This window comes from Leptonychotes weddellii, chromosome 8, assembly GCF_054177405.1.
Source record: "Leptonychotes weddellii isolate Sample4059 chromosome 8, ASM5417740v2, whole genome shotgun sequence".
NCBI classification, from domain to species: domain Eukaryota; kingdom Metazoa; phylum Chordata; class Mammalia; order Carnivora; family Phocidae; genus Leptonychotes; species Leptonychotes weddellii.
In genome coordinates this window covers 13194104-13218559 of record NC_138376.1, presented here as the reverse complement: position 1 = coordinate 13218559, position 24456 = coordinate 13194104, and the positions used below count along the sequence as shown (strand labels likewise).

Here is a 24456-nt window from a genome sequence, read left to right as displayed (position 1 = left end):
CACATAGTCTTCCTCCAAACGGGCATAATGCAGCCACTTAGTTTTCTGCTTACTAACTTATAATCACATGTACACCCTCCTCATTACTGTACCCCACTGGGCTTAGGTTTGAGATGCTTTCACACACTTTTATTTTATATATAGATGGATGTTTTCTTGGATTCCTTCTAAAACTGGCTAATTATATCCATTCTGTTTTACTAGTTTGTATGCATTTTACTAGTTTAACTCTGAGAGTGGCCTTATTTCCAAGTTTTTCAGAGATACCTAACCGGCCTGCCTCTGTCTCTCTTGCTTACCATGCTGACCATTGATTTGAGTCCAAGATTTGCCATAAACTAGCATGTGATTCAGCAAATCCATTTGTCTCAGGTCTTCAATATGACTGTTAATAACTTGGGCACAATATGACTATTAATAACTTGGGCACAATATATTCCCCAACTCACAAAGATGAAAATTTTTTTTAAAGGAGGAGCACTGAGCATGAAAAACTGAGAATGAGGTAGAAAGATTGAAAACTAAAGGCACATGTAATTACCTTTTGCACTATTTTTAATACCTGATCTGTAAATCTAGGAAATGCCATTGTGTTTTGGTTGAATGAATAATATAATTTGGCACTCACTCTAAAAATCTAATTCTATTATTATTTTTAAGATTTATTTGTTTGAAAGAGAAAGAGAAAAGAGAGCATGTGAACAGGGGAGGGGCACAGGGAGAGGAAGAGAATCTCAAGTGGACTCCCTGCTGAGCACAGAGCCGGATGAGGGTCTTGATCTCACAACCTTGAGATCATGGCCTGAGCCGAAATTAAGAGGCAGATGTTTAACTGATTGAGCCACCCAGGTGCCCCAAATTCCATTATTATTATTATTGTTATTTGATTTTATGTAATAAAGAAATGTTTAGATTAAATCAGCACCTTAATTTCCAGCCAAGTGACAGATTATTATTTTTATTTCCTTTCCCTCCCTAAAACTGAGAAAACTAATATGCAGCTTTTAATGACTCATTGTCAGAGTGAAAAATTTAAAATTCAGGGAAAAATCCAGATATATAATCTTTGTGACGGTAAAGTCAGAATTAGAAAAAAAAAAGGTATGTGACTGCGTTTTCAATAGACATTGATCTAGATGGTCAAATGTGTGGCAAAGATTCATCCAGATTCCCACACAGTTTTTTCCACTAGTGTTCTCAACCTGTCAAGGAGACCATCCTTGCCTGCACCCATTTCCTTATTCTTATTTTCTGGAAGTCTCTGTTTCTTCTCACATTTGAACTCAACTGTGAAGAGGACAATCTTTCAAGACGTATTTTCCATGAGCCAATGTGATGGTTGCAAACCAGGCTGACACCATCCAGAATTTCTCTCCTTATCAACTGTCTCCACCCTATAAGCTATCTTGACAGAATCAAGCACAATATGCAAGCCTTAATAGGTGACTTTTGGCCTCTGAATGAAGCATTACAGGAACTTGTTTCTGGGACTTGCTCCTTGAAACATTCATCTGTCCGGCTCTCAGACTGAGAAGACTGCACTGGAATTGTGGGGTTTGGAGCAGGGTGGTCATAGTCCTCCTCACCCTGGAGTCCTGGATAGAAAGTCCTAGAAGCAATGCTTCAACTGTATCTTGAGATCTTACGAGACTTTTTATACATTAATTGGAATTACTAGGAATGGGCAAGAGGCCTTTTGGCCAGCACTGAACTGAGCTGTCACTGTAGCTCCGTGTAACTGGTGTTCTCTGGGTCTCAGTTGCTTCAACTGAAAAACACTTGAAGGGACTGAAAGCAAGGGGCATCTAAAGACTCTCTGAGACAAACACTATTAGCATCTTTGTACTTGTCAACATTTCTCAGCCTTCTTTGGGTCAGTGGAATGCTGGTTGACCAATTCTCCACTTTCCTGGCTTGTTTGCTAAAATGTCCTGTACCTTCTCTCTTTTTATCTACACTGCTGGAAGTGAAGGACCCTGAGATGGTGGGGCCACATGGTGGAAGAAGCCCAGATGCCTGAAGAAAGCTGCCCGAGAGAGCCAATGACTGTCACAGGAGTGAGAATGAAACTGTATTGTGCTACAACGCCAGTATTATAGGGCTTACTCATTGCCGCAGCTCACCGCAATGTTACCCTGACTAATGTGTTCTTCCAGCCTAAAGTTCTGTGTTTCTAAGGAATGGCAGAGTACAAGGCTGAGTCAGAAAGAGATGTGAACACAAGAAGCACTAGATGTAAACCCACTGTTTAATTGGACGTCGTACTCAAAGATGCTTCTCTAAGTGGGCCAGGGGAAAGAGCAGGGGGCTCTGGGTAATACTTAAAGGTTAGGGGATGCACGGTTCCTTTAGTGTAACAATGACTCTGTGTGTGTTACAAGGCCCTGCTCAAACCCAGAGGAATATTTTTTAAAAGAGAATAAAGGCAATATGTGAGGAAATGAGGACAGAGACCCCCTTCATCTCTAAGAACTCGGAGTAGGTCTAAGGACAGAAAAAGCTCACCAATTCCTGTACTTGTGGTGTTAGTATGGAGACGGTGAGTACAGAGTCACCTTGGACTTCTCGGTGATTGTTTTTTTTTAAAGATTTTATTTATTTATTTGAGAGAGAGAGAGTGAGCACGAGAGGGGGGAGCGGGAGAGGGAGAAGCAGCCTCCCCGCTGAGCAGGGAGCCCGTTCTCGGTGATTGTAATACTTTCATTGTGCTGCTTCTAGAATCTTTTTTTTTAATTGTAAGGAAACTGACCAGGTCTGGGTGGCTGCTGATCATTTGGGGAAAAATAGACTGTTTCTCTCATGTTCTCAGTTTAATCCTTTTTCTGAATGGATTCCCACAGATAGTGTTTTCATCTTGACTTATTTTTACTGAGTGAAAGTACCATTTTCAAGAAACCCCTAAAGCTTCATATTTTAGAATAAACGAGGCTTCTTTCTGTGGGAAAGGAAAGCCACAGAAGACACTGGAAAACCACATGGCCCCCCGTTAGATCAGGGGAAATTTGGTAAGGATGTGAAAGCCCGTCTCTGCTCGGTGGTCACTTTCCACATTCCAGCTCCTGTTTACTTTCTGGACCTTGGTCAGGTGTCTTTTCAACAGTAACATTTCTGCAGTGCAGCTGGGCTTTGTGATCCATAATCAGACACAGAAAGCCTTCAGCAATCCCATCCAGGGGAACTCAATTTTCCTTCATTTCAATGAGAAAGTTAAATCTCTGTCCAGACGGTGCTTCTTTGCGGGCACAGCAGCTCTTACACCTGCAGGACACTTCATCTCTGGATATGCTTCCCATTTTCCAGACAAGCTCGGGGGATCTGCATCCCCCAGTAAAATTCCTGTCTGCACTAAATTGCCTTGTAGTCGTGATTTATACCTCAATAAAACTACATCTTGAAAAGGAGAATGGGTTTGATTCTATAGCTGACATAATTTATGCATGTTTTCGTGTTGGAATGCATAGTATTTATGCAACGGGAGAAGTCTATGGTATGTGTATACCTACAACCACAGAACTAATGACAATGAGGACAGCGGAAATGTCCCCAGGCATCTAAGCACTGGACCCCATTCCTATTGAGACAGCACCCACAGCCTCAAGCAGGGGGTCTCCAGATTCTCTGGATATCAGAAACCCCCATGGGGCTTGCTAAAATTATGCATTCCTGGTCTTCACCTTAGATCTCCTGACTTAGATTCACAGTGAATGGGGTCCAGGAATCTGTTTTGAGAATCTTTGCTGGTGATTCTGAACACACCAGAATATGAAAAACATTTTCCTTCAGGTTAGGAGATCATACCTCTATTTCTGGTTTGCAATTAGTTACCCCCAATTAACTATTTAAGGAAATTCGTGCTTTTTTGAATGCCTTCTTTATGTCAGGCATTGTGCCCGATCTCTTTTTTTTTTTTTTTTTAAGATTTTATTTATTTATTTGACAGAGAGAGATATCTATCTATAGAGAGGGAACACAGGCAGGGGGAGCGGGAGAGGGAGAAGCAGGCTTCCCGCGGAGCAGGGAGCCCGATGTGGGACTCGATCCCAGGACCCTGGGATCATGACCTGAGCCGAAGGCAGACGCTTAACGACCGAGCCACCCAGGCGCCCCTGTGCCCGACACTCTTAAGTACATATTATTTAAAATTTTCCAGTGGTCTAACAAAGTTGGCACAATTATCCTCATTTTGCAGAAGAGAAGTTGGAGGTTCAGAGACGGTAAAAAATATTAGTAAATACTGAGGCAGAGAGTTGAACCCAGATCTCTTTTGTTCCAACCAGCATACATTTCCCATGAAGCCACAGTCCCTGACTATTCTGCTGGGCTTTTTCTATGCACCCAGAATTGGGCCAAATGTTTTAGGGTTCATAATATGTCACCCTTTAATCTACTGAGAGATATTATGAGAATTTTTTTAATTTAATTTTATTATGTTATGTTAGTCACCATACATTACATCATTAGTTTATGATGTAGTGATCCATGATTCATTGTCTTCGTATAACACCCAGTGCTCCATGCAGTACGTGCCCTCCTTAATACCCATCACCGGGCTACCCTGGTAATACCCCCCATCCCCCTCCCCTCTAAAACCCTCAGTTTGTTTCTCAGAGTCCATAGTCTATTATGAGAAACTTCTTAAGGAGATGATGAATCTTTGAGGAAGAGATGAATCTTTTCATTCACTTGGGAAAACTTCTGCTCTCTTATACTGTGGACACGAAGTGCACTGACCAGAGACCCCATTTGGAACTGAGCAATCTCCGAAGATTGAGTGATGGGCCACTCTCAAATGGTCCTCCTGAGATTGTCCTCAGCTGAAGAGAGCCTCTTCATGCATGTCATACCATCCCCCCCCCCCCCACACACACACCATGACTGGTCCAGAAAGGGGTATAAAGGCCTGGCGCCCTTACTTCCATTCCAGACAACTCTCCCCATGCATAGAAGGGTATGTGGTCAGCATGGGCCTTAACTATGTACTGTACTCCAGCTCCCCTCCTGCCTCATCCTGCTGCCTTTGTTGCTTATAGGTATTCCTGAGAGCACCTTCTGTAACCCCCTGCATGCCAATCTCCATCTCTCCAGAGTCTGCTTCTCTGGGAACTTGACCTGTGATGTTGTTAAATCGAATTTTCCTTGTGGATAAATTATGGTTATGTTTGGGCGGTGTAACGGGCTTATTTGTGTCCCCCTCCAAATCCATACATTCAAGTCCTAACCCACAGTATCTCAGAATGTTAGAAGTTGGTTTGGATATAGGGCCTTTAAAAGAGCATTCAAGGTAAGATGAGGTCATGTGGGTGGGCCCTAATCCAGTATGACTGGTGTCCTAATATCAAGAAGACATTAGGATACAGACACAGAGCAAAGACCACGTGAGGACACAGTAAGAAGGCAACCATCTGCAAGCTTCAGGGGAAACCATACCTGCTGACACACCTTGATCTTGACCTTCCAGCCTCTAGAACTGTGAGAAGGTAAATGCCTGTTGTTTGAGCCATCAGCCTGCAGTACCTGTCACGGCCGCCCCAGCACACTAACAAAAGCAGCTTTAGAGTTATTCTTCATTTCAGTCCCTATTCTTTCATCCTTACTCTCTAGGAATAACCTGGAAAGCTGAACGAGTTAAATTATCCATGAAGTATATGGAGGAAAGGTAATAATACTCAGTGCATAAAGTTTTCATATTCCCTAAAATAGGTCATATTTGTTTAAGGGCTGAGAAAAGAGCATGTGAATTCCTTCACTTTGTTGTATCTCCCTTTTTAGGACATCATAAACCTATGGCAGGTGTAAATATACACTTTGATGACCACTTTGGACCTGCAATGAACTTGTATCTAATGGGGAAAAAAAGGACACAGTTTGCAAGTCCTGTCGGTCAACACGTTTTGGCCATTTGTGAAGCAAGAGTCCGGTTGGATGTTCTTTCTTGAGATAAACCATCACAGACCATGTCCAACTGCCAGCTTCCTGCCTGAGTATAAAGGGGAGGAGGGAGGAATGCCAAAGAAAAGGTTTTTGCAGTTTAAAAGATTTTTTTTTTTCAGCGTTCCTGTTTTTCTGAGCCAGCCCCATCGTCAGTGATGCATTGGGAAATTACCTACCAGCTCCCTGACAGTGAAGCCAAATGAAAAAACCCTGAATTGTCATCTGCCAATTTCTGTGGTGTAAATACTGATACCACAGCCACTGTTGAGTTACCTACGTGAACTCACTGGGAAGGACGAGCACAGTCAGCTCTGGGGAGCTGGAATTAGCTGCCTCCAGCATACCACTGATTCCTACAGAATCGCAAAGGAAGGCCGCCCACTGCCCAGCCTCTCTGCAGCTCACGATGGCCCTCTGGGTGTGCGCACGGACTCTCCGCCTTCCCTCCACGTTAGTGTTTGCACGGGTAGCTTGGGGCTTGCTATCACTTGATGAGTGGTTTGGTGAAGGGCTTGCTTTTAAGCGTATTTATAAGGTTAGCAAAGGTTTCCCCAAAGGATGTTTCTGGCCATGAGCTCACGGTGTCTTCATTGCGGCTCCCCAAACCAGACAATCACAGCATCTGGGGCTCAGGAGAGCAACTCAGTCTAGCCTGACCCAGATTCCTAAAGGCTCGATCTCTCCCTCGGCCTTTTCTTACACGCTGCTTCTCCCATCTTCTGCCTTGAGTGATTTCTTTGAGTTGCGTAGACTTTACTTCCTATGTGCTGTAGGACTCTGAGTGTCCCTGGCAGCCTCTATCGAGGGTTTAGAATACGCCAAAAACAATTATAAGCAATTTGCATGCTTCATCGTCACAACAACCCCTGCAAAGAGGTGCTTTTCTCACCCCATTTTATAGATGAAGAAACTGAGGCACAGAGAGGTTAAATAACTTGTTCAAGGTCCTACTACTTGTGAGTGGCAGGGCCGGGATTCAAATCAGGCAGTATTGCTTCAGGTCTGGATCTTTAACCAGCACGCTGCCCCCCAAACAGCAGGAGGGATGTATCCCTAGAAACGATTGATGACGAGGACCAGTGCTCCTTTCTGCTGTTAGGTGATACTGATAATGGCCAGTTTTTTTCCATTCTATTTAGTCTAGTATGAAGTTACACGCAAGTGTGTACGTGTGTGCGTGTAATATTGACATACAGTTCAATAATGATAAAAAAAAAAAAAGAAAAACCCAACCAGAAGTGATGGAATTAACGATCCCAAGGACCCACATAGATGATTCTAAAGCAAATGAAAGATTTCAGGTGGTAGAATTGTCTGGTTTTCAGATCCAGAATACCGAAAGTTGAGAATCAACATGTATTTGAAATACCACAGTGCTAATGTTCATTGCAGGGACTCAAATGGAATGAAATATTGGCTTGCATTCGAGAATGCTAAGGTTAGGAGAATGGACCATTTTAACCCTAACCTCCATCTCAGGCCAAGTTGACTTTCTTGCGGAACGGCTGAATGGAAAAGGAACAGTTTAATACTGATTGGCAGATGGAGAAACAAGGCACCGGAGAACTGGCTAATCTAACCTAGGGGATCAGCTTCGGAAGAGTTCAGTGAGTGTAACTTCCAGACTTGCTTGTGCACTAATTATACTAAGGGGAATATTCTACCTTTGTCCTAGAAGATTGCTTCCCCTGAGATTGAATGGAAGAGGATTTCCTGTGAGCATCAGCGTATCCATCTCAAAAGATTCACCTACCAGAGCAAAATCGGGTGGCCCGGAATCAGCCTTTTAATTCCAAATATTAGTTACAATCCTGAGTGAGGGTTGAATGCCGTTTGGTTTATTGTTTCAAAGGAATGAGTCTGGGTTGAACTGGACAAAAGGGAAGAGGATGAAATGGACGTTTTTCCCATCACTACTCACCGTTGCCCACATTTTCCCAGGTGCTTCTTTCTGTTATGCCAAGGAATGTTGGAGCTCTGGATCTTGAAAAAGACAATTCCCGTCTCAGTCTGCTGACCAGCTTCTTTCTTTTCATAACTTGGCTTAAAGAGTACACAATCTTCTCAGGCCAGTGTGTGACATTATGGAATTCACAGCTTCTTGAATCTGAAAAGAAGTTTAAAATGTGTAAGTGGGTAAACACTGACAGAAGCTGAGACACTTTTTATGACTTAAGGATGGCATCAGAGCACCTGGAAAAGCCAAATCCATAGTCCCATGAATGGAATCCATCTTTCATTCATTCATTCATTCAATCATGCCACCAAGGAAAGCATTTATGGTACTCTCACTATGCCTTGACCTGGAATTGCAAAGATGCAGAAAATATGGTCCTGTTCTCAACGACCCCACAGTCTAACAGGACAAACCAAAAAAACACAGTTCCATGAAATATCACAGGTCCTCTGATTGAATTTGCCTTTGAATATGAAGTGGATCTGGGGAGGTCACAGAAGGAGGGAGAAGGTAAACTGGGTGGGGTAGATATTTGCGAGGTGCTTCTTATTGGGGCAGAATGGTAGAAGTGAGCGATCCTTCATTATCTATAGTCTACAATTTTAGTTCTGTCATTGACTGTCATTGATTTAACTTGTTTTTCCACCCCTCCACCCGCTGCTTCTTTATCCCCCTTTTATGTTGTTGCTTTTATCATTTTGAAGCCACCAAATGTGCCTGAATTTACCTCTCATCAATGGCCCGAGAAAGACACTCTGCAGTCATATGCTTTTCTTGTTTCCCTAAAATGAAGAAAACTGGTGCTTTGGCAGTGTGGCTTTTAAATAGCTTAGATGCAAAGCCCAGAATTTTATTTTTCGGGAAATAAAAACGGGACTGGGCTTTTGGTTGGTTAGTACATGCCAGCTTTTCACTTCCCTTTCATGATCTCACAGCTATATTCAGTTTTGGGATGGTGTGTGTGTGTGTGTATCCTTATGGACCATTGTTGAAATATATATTCTTAGAAAAAATCCTGATATTTAAACCACATGGGCTGCACAGACATCTCTTCACGAACCAGGAATCTGAATCTTTGTAAAAAGAAAGTGTTTTTCCGGGGCGCCTGGGTGGCTCAGATGGTTAAGCGTCTGCCTTCAGCTCAGGTCATGATCCCAGGGTCCTGGGATCGAGCCCCACATCAGGCTTCTGGCTCAGCGAGGAGCCTGCTTCTCCCTCTGCCTCCGCCTCTCTCCCTGCTCATGCTTTCTCTCTCTCTCTCTCTGTATCTCTGTGTCTCAAATGAATAAAATAAAATCTTTAAAAAAAAAAAGTGTTTTTCCTATCAAGAATGAGAAATCAAAACCAAACTGGTGTTTTAAAACGTGGAGCAGAAAAATAAGGATTGTGTCTGGCACATAGTAGAAGCTCAGCAAACTGTGTAATGAATTTATTCAGCTGCCCTTATGGGGAAGAGAGGTCTTCTTAGAACCGCTTTCCAGAGGGTAATTGGGAGTTGGTCTCCTTTCACTTCTGCTAGGATGGAATAGCTTCCTGTAATTTCGGTTTGATAAATACAGTATTTAAAATCTTGGTCAAGATGGGGAGAAGGGGATTTTCCTCTGAGGCACTTGCAGTGGTTATAGGCAGGAGGACACAGGCCCATGACTCATTTGCTCTGCCTGAACCCGTCCATGCTCACCCAAGTATCTGGGCCTCACATGGTGGAGAAAACCAGCAGTGAGAGTTACTGTTTCCAGAATTCAGTCCATTTCCCTATGAGGTATTCATGCCTTGAGGCATTTTAACTGCCCAAGGTGTCTGAGCTTAAAGGCAAAGCATTCAGAGCTGATTTGTCTGTGGGGATCCCATAAACGACAGTACCAGGAATGATAGATGATAGGTAGATAGATAGATGATAGATAATAGATTTCATTAATTCTTTTTTAAAAGATTTTATTTATTTATTCATTAAAGACAGAGACAGAGGCAGAGGGAGAAACAGGCTCCCCACGGAGCAGGGAGCCTGATGCTGGACTTGATCCCAGGACTCTGGGATCATGATCTGAGCTGAAGGCAGATGCTTAACCTAAGACTGAGCCACCTTGGTGCCCCATTAATTCTTTATTGTGACATATAACACACATAGAAAAAACAAATGTAGAGCTGAATCAGTTGTCATAAATTGCCTTCCAGGTGAAGGCACAGCATACTGCCAAGACCCCAGAAGTGTTTCAGCTGCCCTTCCAAAAACAGCCCCTTTCTTCAAAGGCAGTACTGCCTTGAGTCCCATGCAGGGGGCCCTATGTTGGGCCTTGTGCTTGTGGGCTTCTAGATTTCCTCCACCGATGTCCCTTTCCAAGGGGAGAGGAGTCCTTGAGGCCAAGAGGCCGTGTCCACCTAGAACCCATGTCTCCCTTTCTAAACCATGCACCAAGTACCAGGACCTTGGGATTCCCTGTCCAGATGATTCTGAGTCCACTTCCAGATCTTCCCCGGCCTCTTCTTCAGGTGGCCTAGGAGCAGATATTTGTAGGAGGCTGTGGGTGGACACACATGGACACAAAGGCCCTTGAGGTATGGGATGGGGCAGAGGGTGGGAAGAGACGGTGGGAGTCTGGGGGCCTCCTCCTCTTGCGCCACACATCCCAGTGAGAAGCTCTAAGCAGTCCAAGAATTCTAGGGTCCAACAGTGCCTTCCAGGTTGCCATGAAGATATATTTGTCGAGGTAAGAGGATAAAACATCTTTTATTTAATATAGTGTTAGTTTAATTTACCTTAAAATATTTAGGCCTGTGATTATGATAAGCTGTTCTGCATTTAACCCCAGAAATGTTAGGGGTGAGCCTGCTTAAAGGCAACTATCCTGACTATTATGGTAATCCCCTCCATGCCTTTCTTTATACTTTACCCCTTACATCTGCATTCCTGTATGCTAGAGTCGCTTTTCCCTGTTTTTGAACTCTGAATAAATAGATCACACAGTATATATTCTTTTATGTTAAGTTCCTCCACCCAGGATTATGCTCGTGAAATTCATCCATGTTGTTGCCAACAGCTATAGTTTACAATTTTTATTGCCATGTAGTATTCCATTGTATCGATATCTACCCATTTTAATGTCGAGCAACAAGTGAGTTGTTTCCAGGATGAGGCCATTATGAATGATCCAGGATGAGGCCATTATGAATGATCCAACAGATCTTTATCCATTTCTGTTGTTCATATACCTAAGAATGGAATTTACTGGATGATAGATACACATTTTTTCAACTTTACTGGAAAATACCAAATTGTTTTCCAAAGTGGTTGTATTAATTTATATTCTCACCAGCGGGGCATGAGACATCCCATAGCTCCTGACAATGTCTGGTATTTCTTTTTAGTTTTAACCATTCTGTGCTAGGGATGTTCTAGTACACTACTCAAAAGTTTTTCTTTTTTTCTTTTTCTCCTCATGATTTGTGTCTGAAGATACCGAAGTGATTCTAGGAACTTAGGAGTTTCAAATTGACTGCCGCTAACATCAGTAGAAGTATATACTAATAATAACATTATTATTTATAATAATAGCTATAGTTTTCATTTGAAATATGGCAGCTAGGGGAAGATCTACAGTCTTGAAAGAGTCACAGTAATAAAATCCAAACCAACAGGGTTAGCCCATACAACATTTTAAAATAACACTGATTAGCAGACTGACCTGAGTGTGTGTGTGTGTGTGTGTGTGAATCAACACACTAGCTATGCAGTTGGTATTGACCTTTTCCTTTCATAGAGGTATGTGTGTCCCCAGGACATACTCTGACAGTTGTGGCAGCATGGGGCACAGATTGCTGAATTGCCTAGCTGGGGCCAGTCGGGGCCACCCCGGAGGAGGAAGATTAGCTTGGGGAGGCTATCAGCTTGCAGCTCATTAGCAGCCACATCTGGCAACATCTGTTTCTCCAGGAGGCAGCAATAGCCATGTGCTCTGGTCAACAGAAAGCAAGGGGCACGCACAAGCCTCTTCTGCAGAAATGAGCATAACCTCCTCACTGCCCACCTTCTTCTTAGCCTACTTGGGTCCCTGAGCTTTCTCACTTCACCTTCTTCTTGCTAATATCCTCAACCTCCATGCGCCTTTGTCCTTTTAATGCACCCCCCTGGACAAAGTCCAGCTCTGAATGCACCCAACTGTTTACTTTTTCTACATCAATCACCCCGCTGTGGAGCATTGCTGGAAAACCCACACACCCTGCAGATGGTGCCACTATGTACTTATGGTCACCAATGCCGTCTTGGCTCTTGTTACGGTCAGGCAGTCCCTCTCTGTTCCCCTGGTTCACTCACCCTCCTATTTTCCCATTTTTCTGTTCTAATAATAGATCCTCTCCTGTAAGGATGCATTGGTGCCTACTCTAGACACAGCTGGCTGTTGTCCAGTATGCACAGGCTGTTTCAGACTTTCTCCACTCTCCTTAAGTCCCTGGTTTTAGTGCCAGCCCCTCTACTGAGCCGTACTTCCCAACTCCACTGTCAGCCCCAATAGGCAAGTCTCTCCTCTTGCTTCATGAACCAAAGCTAGAGCCACCTCACAGGGACTCCCTTGACTTCCCTCCTCATCTGCAGATTCATTTAGCATCCAGACTCATCCCTTTCTCCTTCCTGCCTCCTTGTGCCAATAAAGGAAGTGTCTCCTCTTGTGCCCAAGTGTATCCCTCTACCTGGTCTCAATGCCTACTCAGGGACATCTCTCCACGTTCCTCTCCTCTCTCTCCTCACTTCTTCCCAGGAGTTGTCCAATAGGCAGGCTCACGTTTCTCCCTTACGAACCTGGTATCAGGAGCATCCTTAGCTTGGCCAAGAACCTCATCCAAGCAGGGCAAGAAGCAGTGGTAGGGGTTGGATTGTGTCCCCGCCCCCTCCAAGTTCTTATGTTAAAGTCCTAGCTCCCCGTATTTCAGAATGTGACCTTATTTGGAAATAGGGCCACTGAAGATGTAATCAGTTAAAATGAAGTCATACTCTCTCTGGATCTCACTTTCCTCATTTGGGACACGGGAGTCATTGGATTGTCATTTTTGGGGTGGGCAGTTCCAAAATCTTGGGAGCAGAGGTGGCAGACGGGAGAGGGAGGTTGGGAGGGTGGTTCTGAGCTCCGCACCTCTCCTTTGACCACAGCAGTTCCAGTTTTAAAAGGTTTACAATTTGGAACTCTTGGTAATATTTGGCTTAAAAAGATGCGTTTCACTGTTTAAAAAATAAAATACAAAATTTAAATCTCCAGTCTTAGGTGATATCTCTGATCCTTTCTAACCGCAATAGACTATGATTATAAGATTTTGTAGGTGAAAGCATATGGGTTTGATGAACATATTGCACAAATTTTTCTCAAAAAAGCCCTATTTAATAAAATTTTTTTTCTGTGAAGGAGATTTGATAAAAGACTGACTAATGCAATTTAATTTTTAAGCCCTTTAAAGACGCTCCTATAAAACATTCACAAATTAGAAAAGCAGTTTTTCTTGGGGCACCATATGTTGGAATTTGGGGTTTAGAAATATGCTTACTGTCCACCTGGGGCTCTGAGACCATGTGCAAGTGAGTACTTGTACATGAATGGGGACCTTCCGATGATGAGCTCTTGAGGAGAATCACTGTGGCTGCTCCATCTTTGTTTCTGCAGGACCTAGCTCAGTGCCTGGTACATAGCAAGTGCTCAGTAAGTCCTTACTGAATGAGACTCCCTGAAGGTCTGTGAGAATTCTTGGTGATAGGAAAGAAATAGAACTTCTTTCTAAGGGAAGGGGTAGGTGGGGTGGAATCCACAAACACAGATTAAGAGGGGGCAGTGCTCTTGAGCGAGGCGTGGGTAAAATGGCACAGTTTCTGCTTGTGCGACAGTTATCTGTGGGATGGGATAAGCACAGTGGAGGAACACAGCTCTATGGCCTCCTCAGAATAGTCTGTCTAGGTTCCTGGTTTCCTGGCAAATCATTGCATTTCCTACACAGAGACCAGTGGACCACTGAGCCTACATTTTTCTTATTTCTCCCTGGATATTTCTCTAGTTGGTATCTGATCCTTATTTTTAAGGACCCCTAATGGGATCCTTGATGGGAAAGGATCTGGGTAGCTAGTAGGATAAACCAGGTTCTCCAACCTTCTCTGTCTCCCAGTCTGCCATATGCAGCTGGCAATGTTCATGGCAGGAAGTGCCCTGGAAATCAGGAGACCTGGGTCCTAGTCCCAGGTATGTGACTTGGGGCAACTCAGCCATTTCTCGGTCCCAGTTTTATCCTGTGGAAGATGAAGGGTCAGACAAAATCATGTCCTCAATTCCATATCTCATATAGGTTATCACCTGGATATATAATTGGTGGGACACCAGTAAAGGCATTATTCACCAAAAATAGTGTCTTTCTTTCTCTGTCTCTGTCTCTCAGTCTGTCTCTGACCCTGTCACACTCGGTGATGTTTCCACTTCACTGTGACTTTGAGTTAAGGCCTTGGAGGGGATGCTGAAATTGCAGGGCTATTTAATTAAAAGGCCCAGAAGCTAAGCATTTATCCGTTGTGCACATCAGGGATGTTACACTTTCACAACCTGGGGCGTGTCTTAAGGAATGGAGCCTGACCTAGATCAGATTTATGGTCAAAGGTGTCAGAAAGACCCTCATCAGGGGCTGGGCAATACTCCCCCAGAGGAGGAGAGCAGGAGAAGGAGGGGCAAAACAGGGGTTAAAGCCAGCTGGGTGCCCCTTTATGGTTCCACGCTAAGGACAGTTCTAGGCCTGGGACGACTGCCCTCAGCGGCTCACACTGGCTGTCCCCTGTCTGGCCACCGACAGCCCCTGGAATAGAGGCCCCTTGAAACTACACGCTTACATGCTTACTAAGTTGTCTTCCTTGGGAATTGTATTTCCCTGGGCTGTGGAGCCTTGCTAAGATGTTGCTTGCCAGCCGATAGAGGCCTTCTACCACACTGGGATTTTGGTAGGTAACTAAGAAAGACAGAGTTAATTAAACCCTTCATAAAACAGTCCATCAGCCACCTGCTTGCAGAGCAAAAAGTCAAATTCTTCGCTGTGCTTTGGCAGAAGGATTGTGTCCCTCAGCCTCCTCTTGGGCCCCATTCAGGATTCTAACCAGGTTACCTATGAAACTTCTTTTTCATTGTAGTATATATATTTTTCCATTTGTGTAAAAGCAGTAAATAAATACCATTGATCTCGTCAGGCCATGCCAAAGAAGAATTTGTGGGGGATTTAATACCCTAATGCATCGGACACACTTGAATTTGGCTAAACATTCAAATTGGGTGGTTTGGCTCAATTGAAGCAGTTTAAATGTTGTTGGGATATAGCTTTTCAAGGGACCTCGGTTCTTTCAGAATGATACCTGGAAGGGATTGACTTTTAAGTGAGTTGGAAATTCTCAGGTATGTTTTAGAGATCTACAAAATAAGCCTTCCCTTTGTTGGAAATGGGTAGGACTCAGTAAAGAGAGTGAGATGAGCTGGGTTGTCTGTTCATCCAAGTGCACATCCAGACGTGCACCCTGGGGGCATAGGAATGAAACCATCCATGTTTTAGGATTTTCTACAAACATCAAGATATTCCAAACGACAGCCAAAACCCTGACCAAGAAAAAGGGCATGGCAATAATCATGAAATAAGCAAGGGTGGAAGTCAAAGCTGTAAGTCCTTAAAACCCTTCTGTGTTTAGGTATTGTCTTGCTGAGCTTGTGGCCCTGATTCTTTTCTTGGTCTTTGCCAGCAAATTTTCAGCAATCTCTTAGCAGAAGAGAGGACACTGTTTGCCGCACCTTCCTCTCCTGGGGAGTTCCTGGACGCTGACTGTTTACAGGGACTCTCACCTGCCTTCGTTCCCCATCTGGTATTAATTTTTATTTCTTCTTCTTTACCAGACTCTGACTCATATCCACCCAAACCTTCAGACTTCCTGAAAGCGGGCTTCCCCAGACGTGGTGCCCCACCCAGGTAATGCAACTTGTCATGAAGAAAGAACGGTCTCTGTCCCCAGTCTCGGGGAATGTGACAGTGATTTACTCAATCATCCACGTCAGAAATGGAGAGGTTTTGCTCAGCGCTTCATTTATTCTCACTGCCCACATCTCATCGGTGATGGGGTCTTGTCCTTTTGAGCTCCTTAGCTCTCCTATTCCCCTTTTTCCCCCCACCCGGCCACATCTCAGTTGCCCCCATCTTAACTTACTGTCTCACCGCTGGACCAGTGACATTTTCATCCCACTTTATCCTCAAGGCAACGGGGAAGACTTTGAAAGGTTTTGACTGGGAAGTAACTCGATCACATTTCTTTGTCAGAAAAATCACACTGAATCTAGTGGATGAATTGGAAAGGTGCCTGCCATGGAGATGCCGAGAAATCGATTACAAAGCTGTGCCAGAATCCAGATGAGAAATGCGAGGGTCTGGATTAAGCCCATGACAGAAACGATGAAGACGAGAGCAAGTGGCTATTCAGCAAGTCGGTGGATAAAGTATAATATCCGATTGGAACTAGAAGGTGTGGGAGAGGAAGTGTTTATAATAAATGTTTTGCAGATAGAAGAGGAGAAGATTGGGTGGATGATAGTATCCTTCTGAGAAAGACAAAATTAAGAATTAAGTTGGTGAGAAAATGATGAATTTAATGTGACGTGTTAGGTTCCAGTTTCACGTGGGGAATGTCAAATGGGGAGAAAATCTGTAAGCAGTTATATATATAGTTGATGCTTGAACAACACGGGTTTTAACTGTACAGTTTCACTTATGTGCAATATTTTTTTAAGATGTATTTATTTATTTGAGAGAGAGAGAGCGTGTGCGCGAATGGGGGAAGGGGCAGAGGGAGGAGAGAGAAAATCTCAAGCAGACTCCGCGCTGACTCCGCGCTGAGCACTCCATGGGGCTCGATCTCAGGACCCTGAGATTGTGACCTGAGCCAAAATCAAGAGTTGGCTGCTTAACTGACTGAACCACCCAGGTGCACCCCCTTATGTGTGGATTTTTTTTTCAATAAATACAGCACAGTACGGCAGACTTTAGGACTTGCCCATCTCCATATTTATATGAGCCACTTCCATATATATATGCTATTACTTCTGTTTCTATGGAGGACCCTGACTAATACAGCACAGAATGAAAGAAAAGAAAAAAAAATTGGAAGGAAGGAAGGGAGAATGAAAGAAAAGTGTGGGATGAACGAGTCCACGAGAGCCTACGTGCTTTGAAAACGTAGGGAGAGTGTGGTAACTGTCTGTCTGTCTGTGATATCTGATGGCATCGATGACTCATCAACATTATGTAACTAGAATTAGCCTTCAGACTTTGCTGTCTTGGAGGTTTTGTCTCATAAAAGCAGGACTTCCTAGCTTGGCTTGTTTTCTTGTTACTTAGGAGCTGTTGCTAGCATAAGGTCATACTTAGAAAATTGAACCTTCAGTAAGATTACTCAGAGACTTGGCTGCTTTCTCCCTGGCCATTTTATCTTTAGGTTGAAAAAAGAAACAGCTAACTTTTCTTAAGTGACATTACACATCACTTTGAAATATGCTCTATAAGCCAGCCCTGAAATCTGGTTATTTTTGTTTGTTTGTTTGTTGATACTCTCAATTGTTTTAAAAAAATGTCAAAAAAATTTTTTTGTTTGTTTTACTCTAAAGATCTTCTTTGATAACCCAGTTTTTAGGAAACCGTTTGATGAATAGAAGCTGAGGCAGAGGTGAGAATTTGCCCAGCTCATACCCAGTTTATTTCTGACCCAGTGGTGGGCTAACCTCAGAAACCACTAAGGTGATTTAAATGAGAGACTTATTGAGCATGTAGAATGTATTTTGTTTTTGCTCTATTTTTTACAGTCTTTTCTGTTACAGTATTAAAGTGGTGGTGATAAGCCATTTTATCTGTGGTTGTAGCAGAGTCCATTTGAAACATCTCCCCAGCTCAGAAAGATGCCCTTGGTTGTCCCACTCACTGACAGCGATAGGTTCCAGATTTCAGTTTGGACAACACAGTAATGCTTTATAAAGTTCACAGCTGTCTAGACCTGGGATGAGCACCTGAACCAAGTTTAGACTCAAAGTCCTTCATACACACACACACACACACACACACACACACACACACTGAGCCACTCACACACCCACACACACTCATACACACACCCACACACACTCACATACACACCCACACACCCACACCCACACCCACACACTGAGTCACTCACACAGCCCCTCTCCACGTGTGAACTTGCAAGCATGGCTGCATTTCTGCCTCTGGCATTGAGCGCTAGCCTTGTCCTTAAAATGACCACCTCCCTTCCTCTCCCACTAGCCCCTGCCACCTCACACCATGCTGGAGATGACCTGTATTTTAATCCTTGCAGCCAAAAAAGTCCCCATTTATTCTGTTAAAATAAAATAAAAATATTCCCTCCTTGGGTTGTATAATAAAAACTCAAGGGGTGCCTGGGTGGCTCAGGTCATGATCTCGGGGTCCTGGAATCGAGCCCCATGTCGGGCTCCCTGATCAGTGGAGAACCTGCTTCTCCCTCTCCCTCTGCCCCTTCCCCCACTCATGATCTCTCTTTCTCTCAAATAAATAAATTAAAAAAACAAAACAAAACTGAAGTTTAAGAATTTCAATGATAACAGTCATGGACAGTGCAGTGGGGGAACTCAGTGTTCTTATTAAGACCCACGCATACTCTCTCACACCTTCCTTATCCCAGGAAAGCCTCAGCAGCTGTTGGCAACGGTGACTGTCACACCCTCTTATTGGTGGAGTGTGGTTAGTGCCATATTTATGACAGGCAACTTGTCTAAATCTGTCAGGGTTACACGGGTCTGTATCATTCCCAACAATGCCATTTGCAGGAATTTATGCTGCAGGTACACTTGTACAAAAAAATGTATACAGATATCTTGCATGGGTGCAAAAAGACCTAGGACAAGGGTACTTGGTAAAGCATTGTTGGTAAGAGCAAAATATCCGAAACAATCCGAATTTGTGTTGATGTAGAAATGGTTGAGTAAATTATGTGAACCTACACAATTGGGGTATTATGACATAAGAAAATGAACAAGGTGTTTATGCATGATGGTAAGTGAAAAAAGCAAGGTACAGACCAGTGGGTTTCACAGGTTATCATTTGGGGGATGATGACATCTCTTCAAATTTGCCCATGTGTGTGCACATTGAAAAAAACTGTGGGAAGAGAAGGAATAAGTTAATGCCAGTGGTTTACTTGTGAGTATGGATGTGTGTGTGGAAGGGGTGCAGGGAAGCGGGCAGCTTAGATGGGAGATGGAAGTAGGAAGAACACTTTAACTGCATACTTCTTACGAGGTTTCAAAAAATGCTATACTATGTATTGTCAACTATACAAAAGAAAGAGAGAGGAGGAGGTGGAGGAGGGAGAGAGGGAAGACAGTCAATGGCTATCAACAGAGACGAACCTTTATTTCATCAGACTCTTAGCTGGTTATTCTTACTCAGTAAAGAAAATATTTGGAACTGTTTTCCCTAGAGCAAAAAAAAAAAAAAAAAAAGAAAGAAAGAAAAAAAAACCAATCCTCTGACACTTAGGGACAGGGCCCGGCTTTGGCCATAGTATTGTGGTTTTGTGGCTTCCTTCCTCATCACTCCCCATTAACCCCCAAGGTCAAGAATCACGGCAGACCTAGAATCTCCACCATCTCTGGCTACATCCACCTTAAACAATAGCCTTTCCATTGACAGACGAGAGGAACTCAAAACTCTGAAACATTATAGGAATGAGACTGGAAATTCCTTCCCTGTGGATAAAGTCTACTATTCCTCCATGTTTGGCCAGGGAGGACAGGCTTAAAATGTCACTGTGTCTGAGAGAGAAAGAGAAAACAGTGACTCAAAACACACACTGAGGTATAGAAACCTTAATTTGCTATTTCCTCTAAAATAGATCTTCATAAAGGAGTGGATTTCTCAGCCTCATTACCTATGATGGGGCCCAAAGAAAAGAATGTACAAGTTTATTTGGGACTGCCCCAGGTAGTGTTGGCAGATAAAGTACAGGATATCTAGTTAGAGTTGAATTTCAGATAAACAACAAATAATTTTTTTTAAGATTTTATTTATTTATTTGAGACAGAGAGAATGAGAGAGAGAGAGCACATGAGAGGGGTGAGGGTCAGAGGGAGAAGCAGACTCCCCGCTGAGCAGGGAGCCCGATGCGGGACTCGATCCCGGGACTCCAGGATCATGACCTGAGCCGAAAGCAGTCGCTTAACCAACTGAGCCACCCAGGCGCCCAACAACAAATAATTTATATACCAAAAATATATACTACAAACTATGCTCAGAATTATTCATTGGTTACCTGAAATTCAACCTTAACTGGGTGTCCTGTGTTTTTATTTCACTAAATTCTTCAAGCTGGTCCCCGGGGACTGGCCTGCAGGAGTGGAAGCTCTGGCCTCCAAGGTTTAATGCACAGGTGGGAAAGGCCCATTTGTCCCGTCATCTCAAGGAAATGACAAGCAAACACCCCTTCCTCCAAGAGCTGGTCAGATGCCCCTGACTCCAGGTTCCAAGCATGGCATCCACCTCGGGACTTTGCCACCATGTCTGTTCTTAACAGATGGATATCATCCAGTCCTACACTGCTGCCTCAGATTCCACAGATGAGACACCAGAGGATGTGTACTGCTCTGCCATCAGAAGGACTTTGGCTTCCTGTTTCTAACAGAAAATACGGATTTGTGCTGATCTTCCAAATGTTCCCATCTGGCCTGCCCACTCTCATGGCTTATACCTACAGAGGGACCTGTATTAAACTGAGTCAGGAAATCTTCTAAGAACCAGAGTGTGATTCCGGGCAGCCCCTTCCAGGTGTCAGGGTAAGCCTGGAAGGTGGTGGTCGCTCAGTGAGCATGAAGTTGGGACATAAGGGAGAGGACCCTCATGACATTGCTTCACCTGGTTCTGCTGCTGCACAGGTGAAGCACGTCCTCCCCCAAGCAGAGACCATCTTTCCAGTGATGAGGTGGCGGGCTCAGGTGCTATGACCCCTGAGAGAGAAAGAGAGGGAGCCTATTCTCAAAGGTAAGTCAGCTTTTAAGCTGCCCTTCACAGGGCACAGATCATACTCATGGAATGCTGCTCAGGTTCCTTCCCTGTCAAAGAGGAAAACCTTGCACATGGGAAGACCACTTGGAATGTTGGCCCTCAGGTTACATGTGGTCTCCATGTGCAGCCAGCTCTGTGATTACAATACATGCAGTGACCGATGACACAGCGACAGAAAACATGTTCCCAGCACCCCGCCTCCCAAGGACAAAGGGTGTATACACTCCACCAATAGTAGGCCTGTCTTCCCTGAACCTTGCTCCTCCTGGATATGAGCTCTTGGTGAGTTGACAGTCTGTCTTCTGAATCATCCATAGGATTGGAGGCACATGGTGAATAGGGTTTGGCATTCTGGAAGAGCTGGGCTCATGGGAGGATAATTAAAGAAAACAGCTGTGCCAGAGTCAGGGCTACTGTGGAGGAATTGACTCTGGCTCTTTCCCGAAGCTGCAGCTCACCAAAGAAAAGCCAAAGGCACCAGCAGCAATGTTTTGAGCAGAGAAGAGTGACCACTGAAGTCATGACTCAGAGGCACCGACTTCTCCATGTCCACTGTGGGGGCATAGCTGGGTAGGTTGCATCACAGAGAGTGATTTTAAAGTACCATGAACCCAGTTGAGGTTTGTAGGGCAGACATACAATTGCTTGCAAACAAATGGCAGGCACTATGAGCAGCGTTTTATGTTTCTTTGCAGGTTTTCTTTTGGGTCTCTCCAGGGAGCTGGGAGGAATTTGAGTCTGAAACTCTAACCTTCCTTGGCCATTTTCTCCCCCTTTACACTAGATATGAACCTCAGGAGATCTTCTGGAGCATTTGCTGAATTCTAATGGGAACTGAGCCTTCCAAATATTATTCTTCTTATGGTTTGCTAACACTTTTTTCCTGGAAACACATCATACTGAGATGTCTTGTACCCTTTGTTTTCCCAGACTATTTGAAAGTTAAAGTATGCAGATATCCAACTTGGGGGCTGATCCAGGCTTTTCATGATCTAGCCAGGGTAGGCAAAGATTCCAGGGAAGGCCAAGGATTTAGACCACCTGCATTAGAATCACTGGAAACACCTGTTTAAAATCCTGATTCTTGGGGCCTGTTCTAGAGCTATCTGTTGAGTCTGTATGGGGGACATCTGGGAACCTGTACTGTTCACAACCTCCCTCCCGCCCCCCATTCCAGGTGATTCTTGTGTACACTAAAGTTAAAAGGCATTGGTAGAAATGAAAGGGTCTTAGATTAGCAGCCAAAAAGCTGGAGTTCAAATCCATTTACTACTGGGATGGTTTTGGGCAAGTTACTTACTAACCGCCAGCCTCATTTCCCCATCTGTAAAAATGGATATGTTATTTTATAGAAGTTCTAGTTTTTTCTGTTTGAGGATTAAATGAGATAAGACATATGACAAGGCTGTCAAATACTGAGCTCTTGCCTAAGAGAGAGAAAAGGCATGGTGAGCTCAAGCAATCTTTGTAGACCTTGAGATGGGTATGTTTTGCAGCAATTTTCAGAGGCTTATGTAACCCCTTTTGGATGGACTCAGAATAAGGAGATTTTCCCACTAAGTGGCTTTACTACCTGGTAAGGCCCTACTAACAAACCCAGGAGTGGAGGATATCGTGTTATCAGGAAGACGAGGTGATACATAGACACTTTCAGAAAAGCAGCTACAGGCTAATATAAAAGTGGAATAAGTCAGCTAAGAGCATAGGGTGTCTTTACAGGCGTGTTCCTCAGCAGGGGCCATGTGCTCTCAATCGCTGACTCACCAGGACAATTATGTCCCCCAGGGCACACAGGCCAATGTCTGCAGACATTTTTTAGATTTTTTTTTTTTTTAATTTGAGAGAGAGAGTGAGAGAGAGAGAGAGAGCACAAGAGGGGGGAGCGGGAGAGGGAGAAGCAGACTCCCCGCCGAGCAGGGAGCCCGATGTGGGACTCGATCCCGATACTCCAGGATCATGACCTGAGCCGAAGGCAGTCGCTTAACCAACTGAGCCACCCAGGCGCCCTCTGCAGACATTTTTGATTGTCACAACTGGGAGATACTACTTGTATCCAGCGGGCAGAGGCCAGGGATGATGCTAACCGCCTCATGGGGCATAGGACAGTTTCTCACACAGAGAATGATCTGGCTCCAAATGTTAATAGTGCCCCAGTTTAGAAACTCTGCTCTAAGTTGAAGCAGAAGACTGAGTCAAGGGTGACAGAAGGAGGCCTCCAGGCAGTTAAACACCTCCAGAGTGACAGACTCTTGCTGCTGTCTTGCAAAGTCTTATGATGTACGATGGGACCCAGTGTCCTGCAAGCTGTCAGGTTACCATTAACCCCTTCCCATGTCTCATGTTCAACAGAGTCAGTTTCCTGCTCATTTCCACAATGAAATGACTAGGTAAAGCATTCCTAGAGCTTTGGAGAAGGAGAAGGTGTTGCTCTCTACAGGAGAGGGAGGAGACTACCTCAACTCCTGGCAGTAGTTTTTTTCCTTATCAGGAGGTTAGAGCATTGAGAAACCACTGGAAGGCCATGCTGTCCAACTGGGTTTGCCCCTGTAAGGACCCCAGTGCAGGCCCAGGAGAAGTACCTGCCAGGCTTAGAGGGATGCCATGGTGGCACTCAGCATTCAGGGATGTGATCAGATCCAAATGGCTGTTGGTTATGCTAACCCTTTTCTAGTATCTTGCTCCCCTATGTGATCCTTGGCTTCGTTCCATGGACTTCTCCCAGTGCTTCCAGTTCAGTGTCTTGGTTAACCAGCTCTCTGGCTTTATTCCCTCCACTTGATCCCCTGTCTCTTGTGTCTCTTCTTTCCTGACATGGCTTGTGCTCTTGGGCTATAACCTCTGGGAACCAATCTCTTTGGTTGTCCTGGACTCTTCCTGCACCAGCCTGACTTCCTAGGTTTCTTTTCTCCCTGCTCCACCCATGTCCCCTGGGATTTCTTTAGCATTTTTATGAATGCTGCCTTCCTGCTTGCAGGGTCATCATCAGGACCCCAGGCTGGGCTTAAAGGCTCTGCTGTCACCATATTAAAATTATTTTTTAAAAGATTTTATTTATGGGTGCCTGGGTGGCTCAGTCGTTAAGCGTCTGCCTTCAGCTCAGGTCATGATCCCAGGATCCTGGGATCGTGTCCCACATCGGGCTCCCTGCTCTGGTGGAAGCCTTCTTCTCCCTCTCCCACTCCCCCTGCTTGTGTTCCTGCTCTCGCTGTGTCTCTCTCTGTCAAAAAAATAAATAAAATCTTAAAAAAGATTTTATTTTATTTTATTTTTTATTTTATTATGTTACGTTAGTCACCATACAGTACATCATTAGTTTTTGATGTAGTGTTCCATGATTCATTGTTTGCATATAACAGTGCTCCATGCAATACGTGCCCTCCTTAATACCCATCACCGGACTAACACATTCCTCCACACCCCCTTCCCCTCTAAAACCCTCAGTTTGTTTCTCAGAGTCCATAGTCTCTCATGGT

At 44.2% G+C, this 24456-nt stretch overlaps 1 protein-coding gene across 2 annotated transcripts in view; it reads right to left on the bottom strand.

Moving 5' to 3' along the window:
* NEDD9 (neural precursor cell expressed, developmentally down-regulated 9) overlaps positions 1-24456 on the bottom strand; it is a 201637-nt gene that overhangs the window by 99628 nt on the left and 77553 nt on the right. For both annotated transcript variants that reach the window (XM_081827678.1, XM_081827677.1), the window contains exon 2: positions 7853-8038. In XM_081827678.1, the coding sequence (XP_081683804.1) occupies positions 7853-7864 (12 nt within the window). In that variant the 5' untranslated portion in view covers positions 7865-8038. The remainder of the gene's footprint in view (positions 1-7852; positions 8039-24456) is intronic.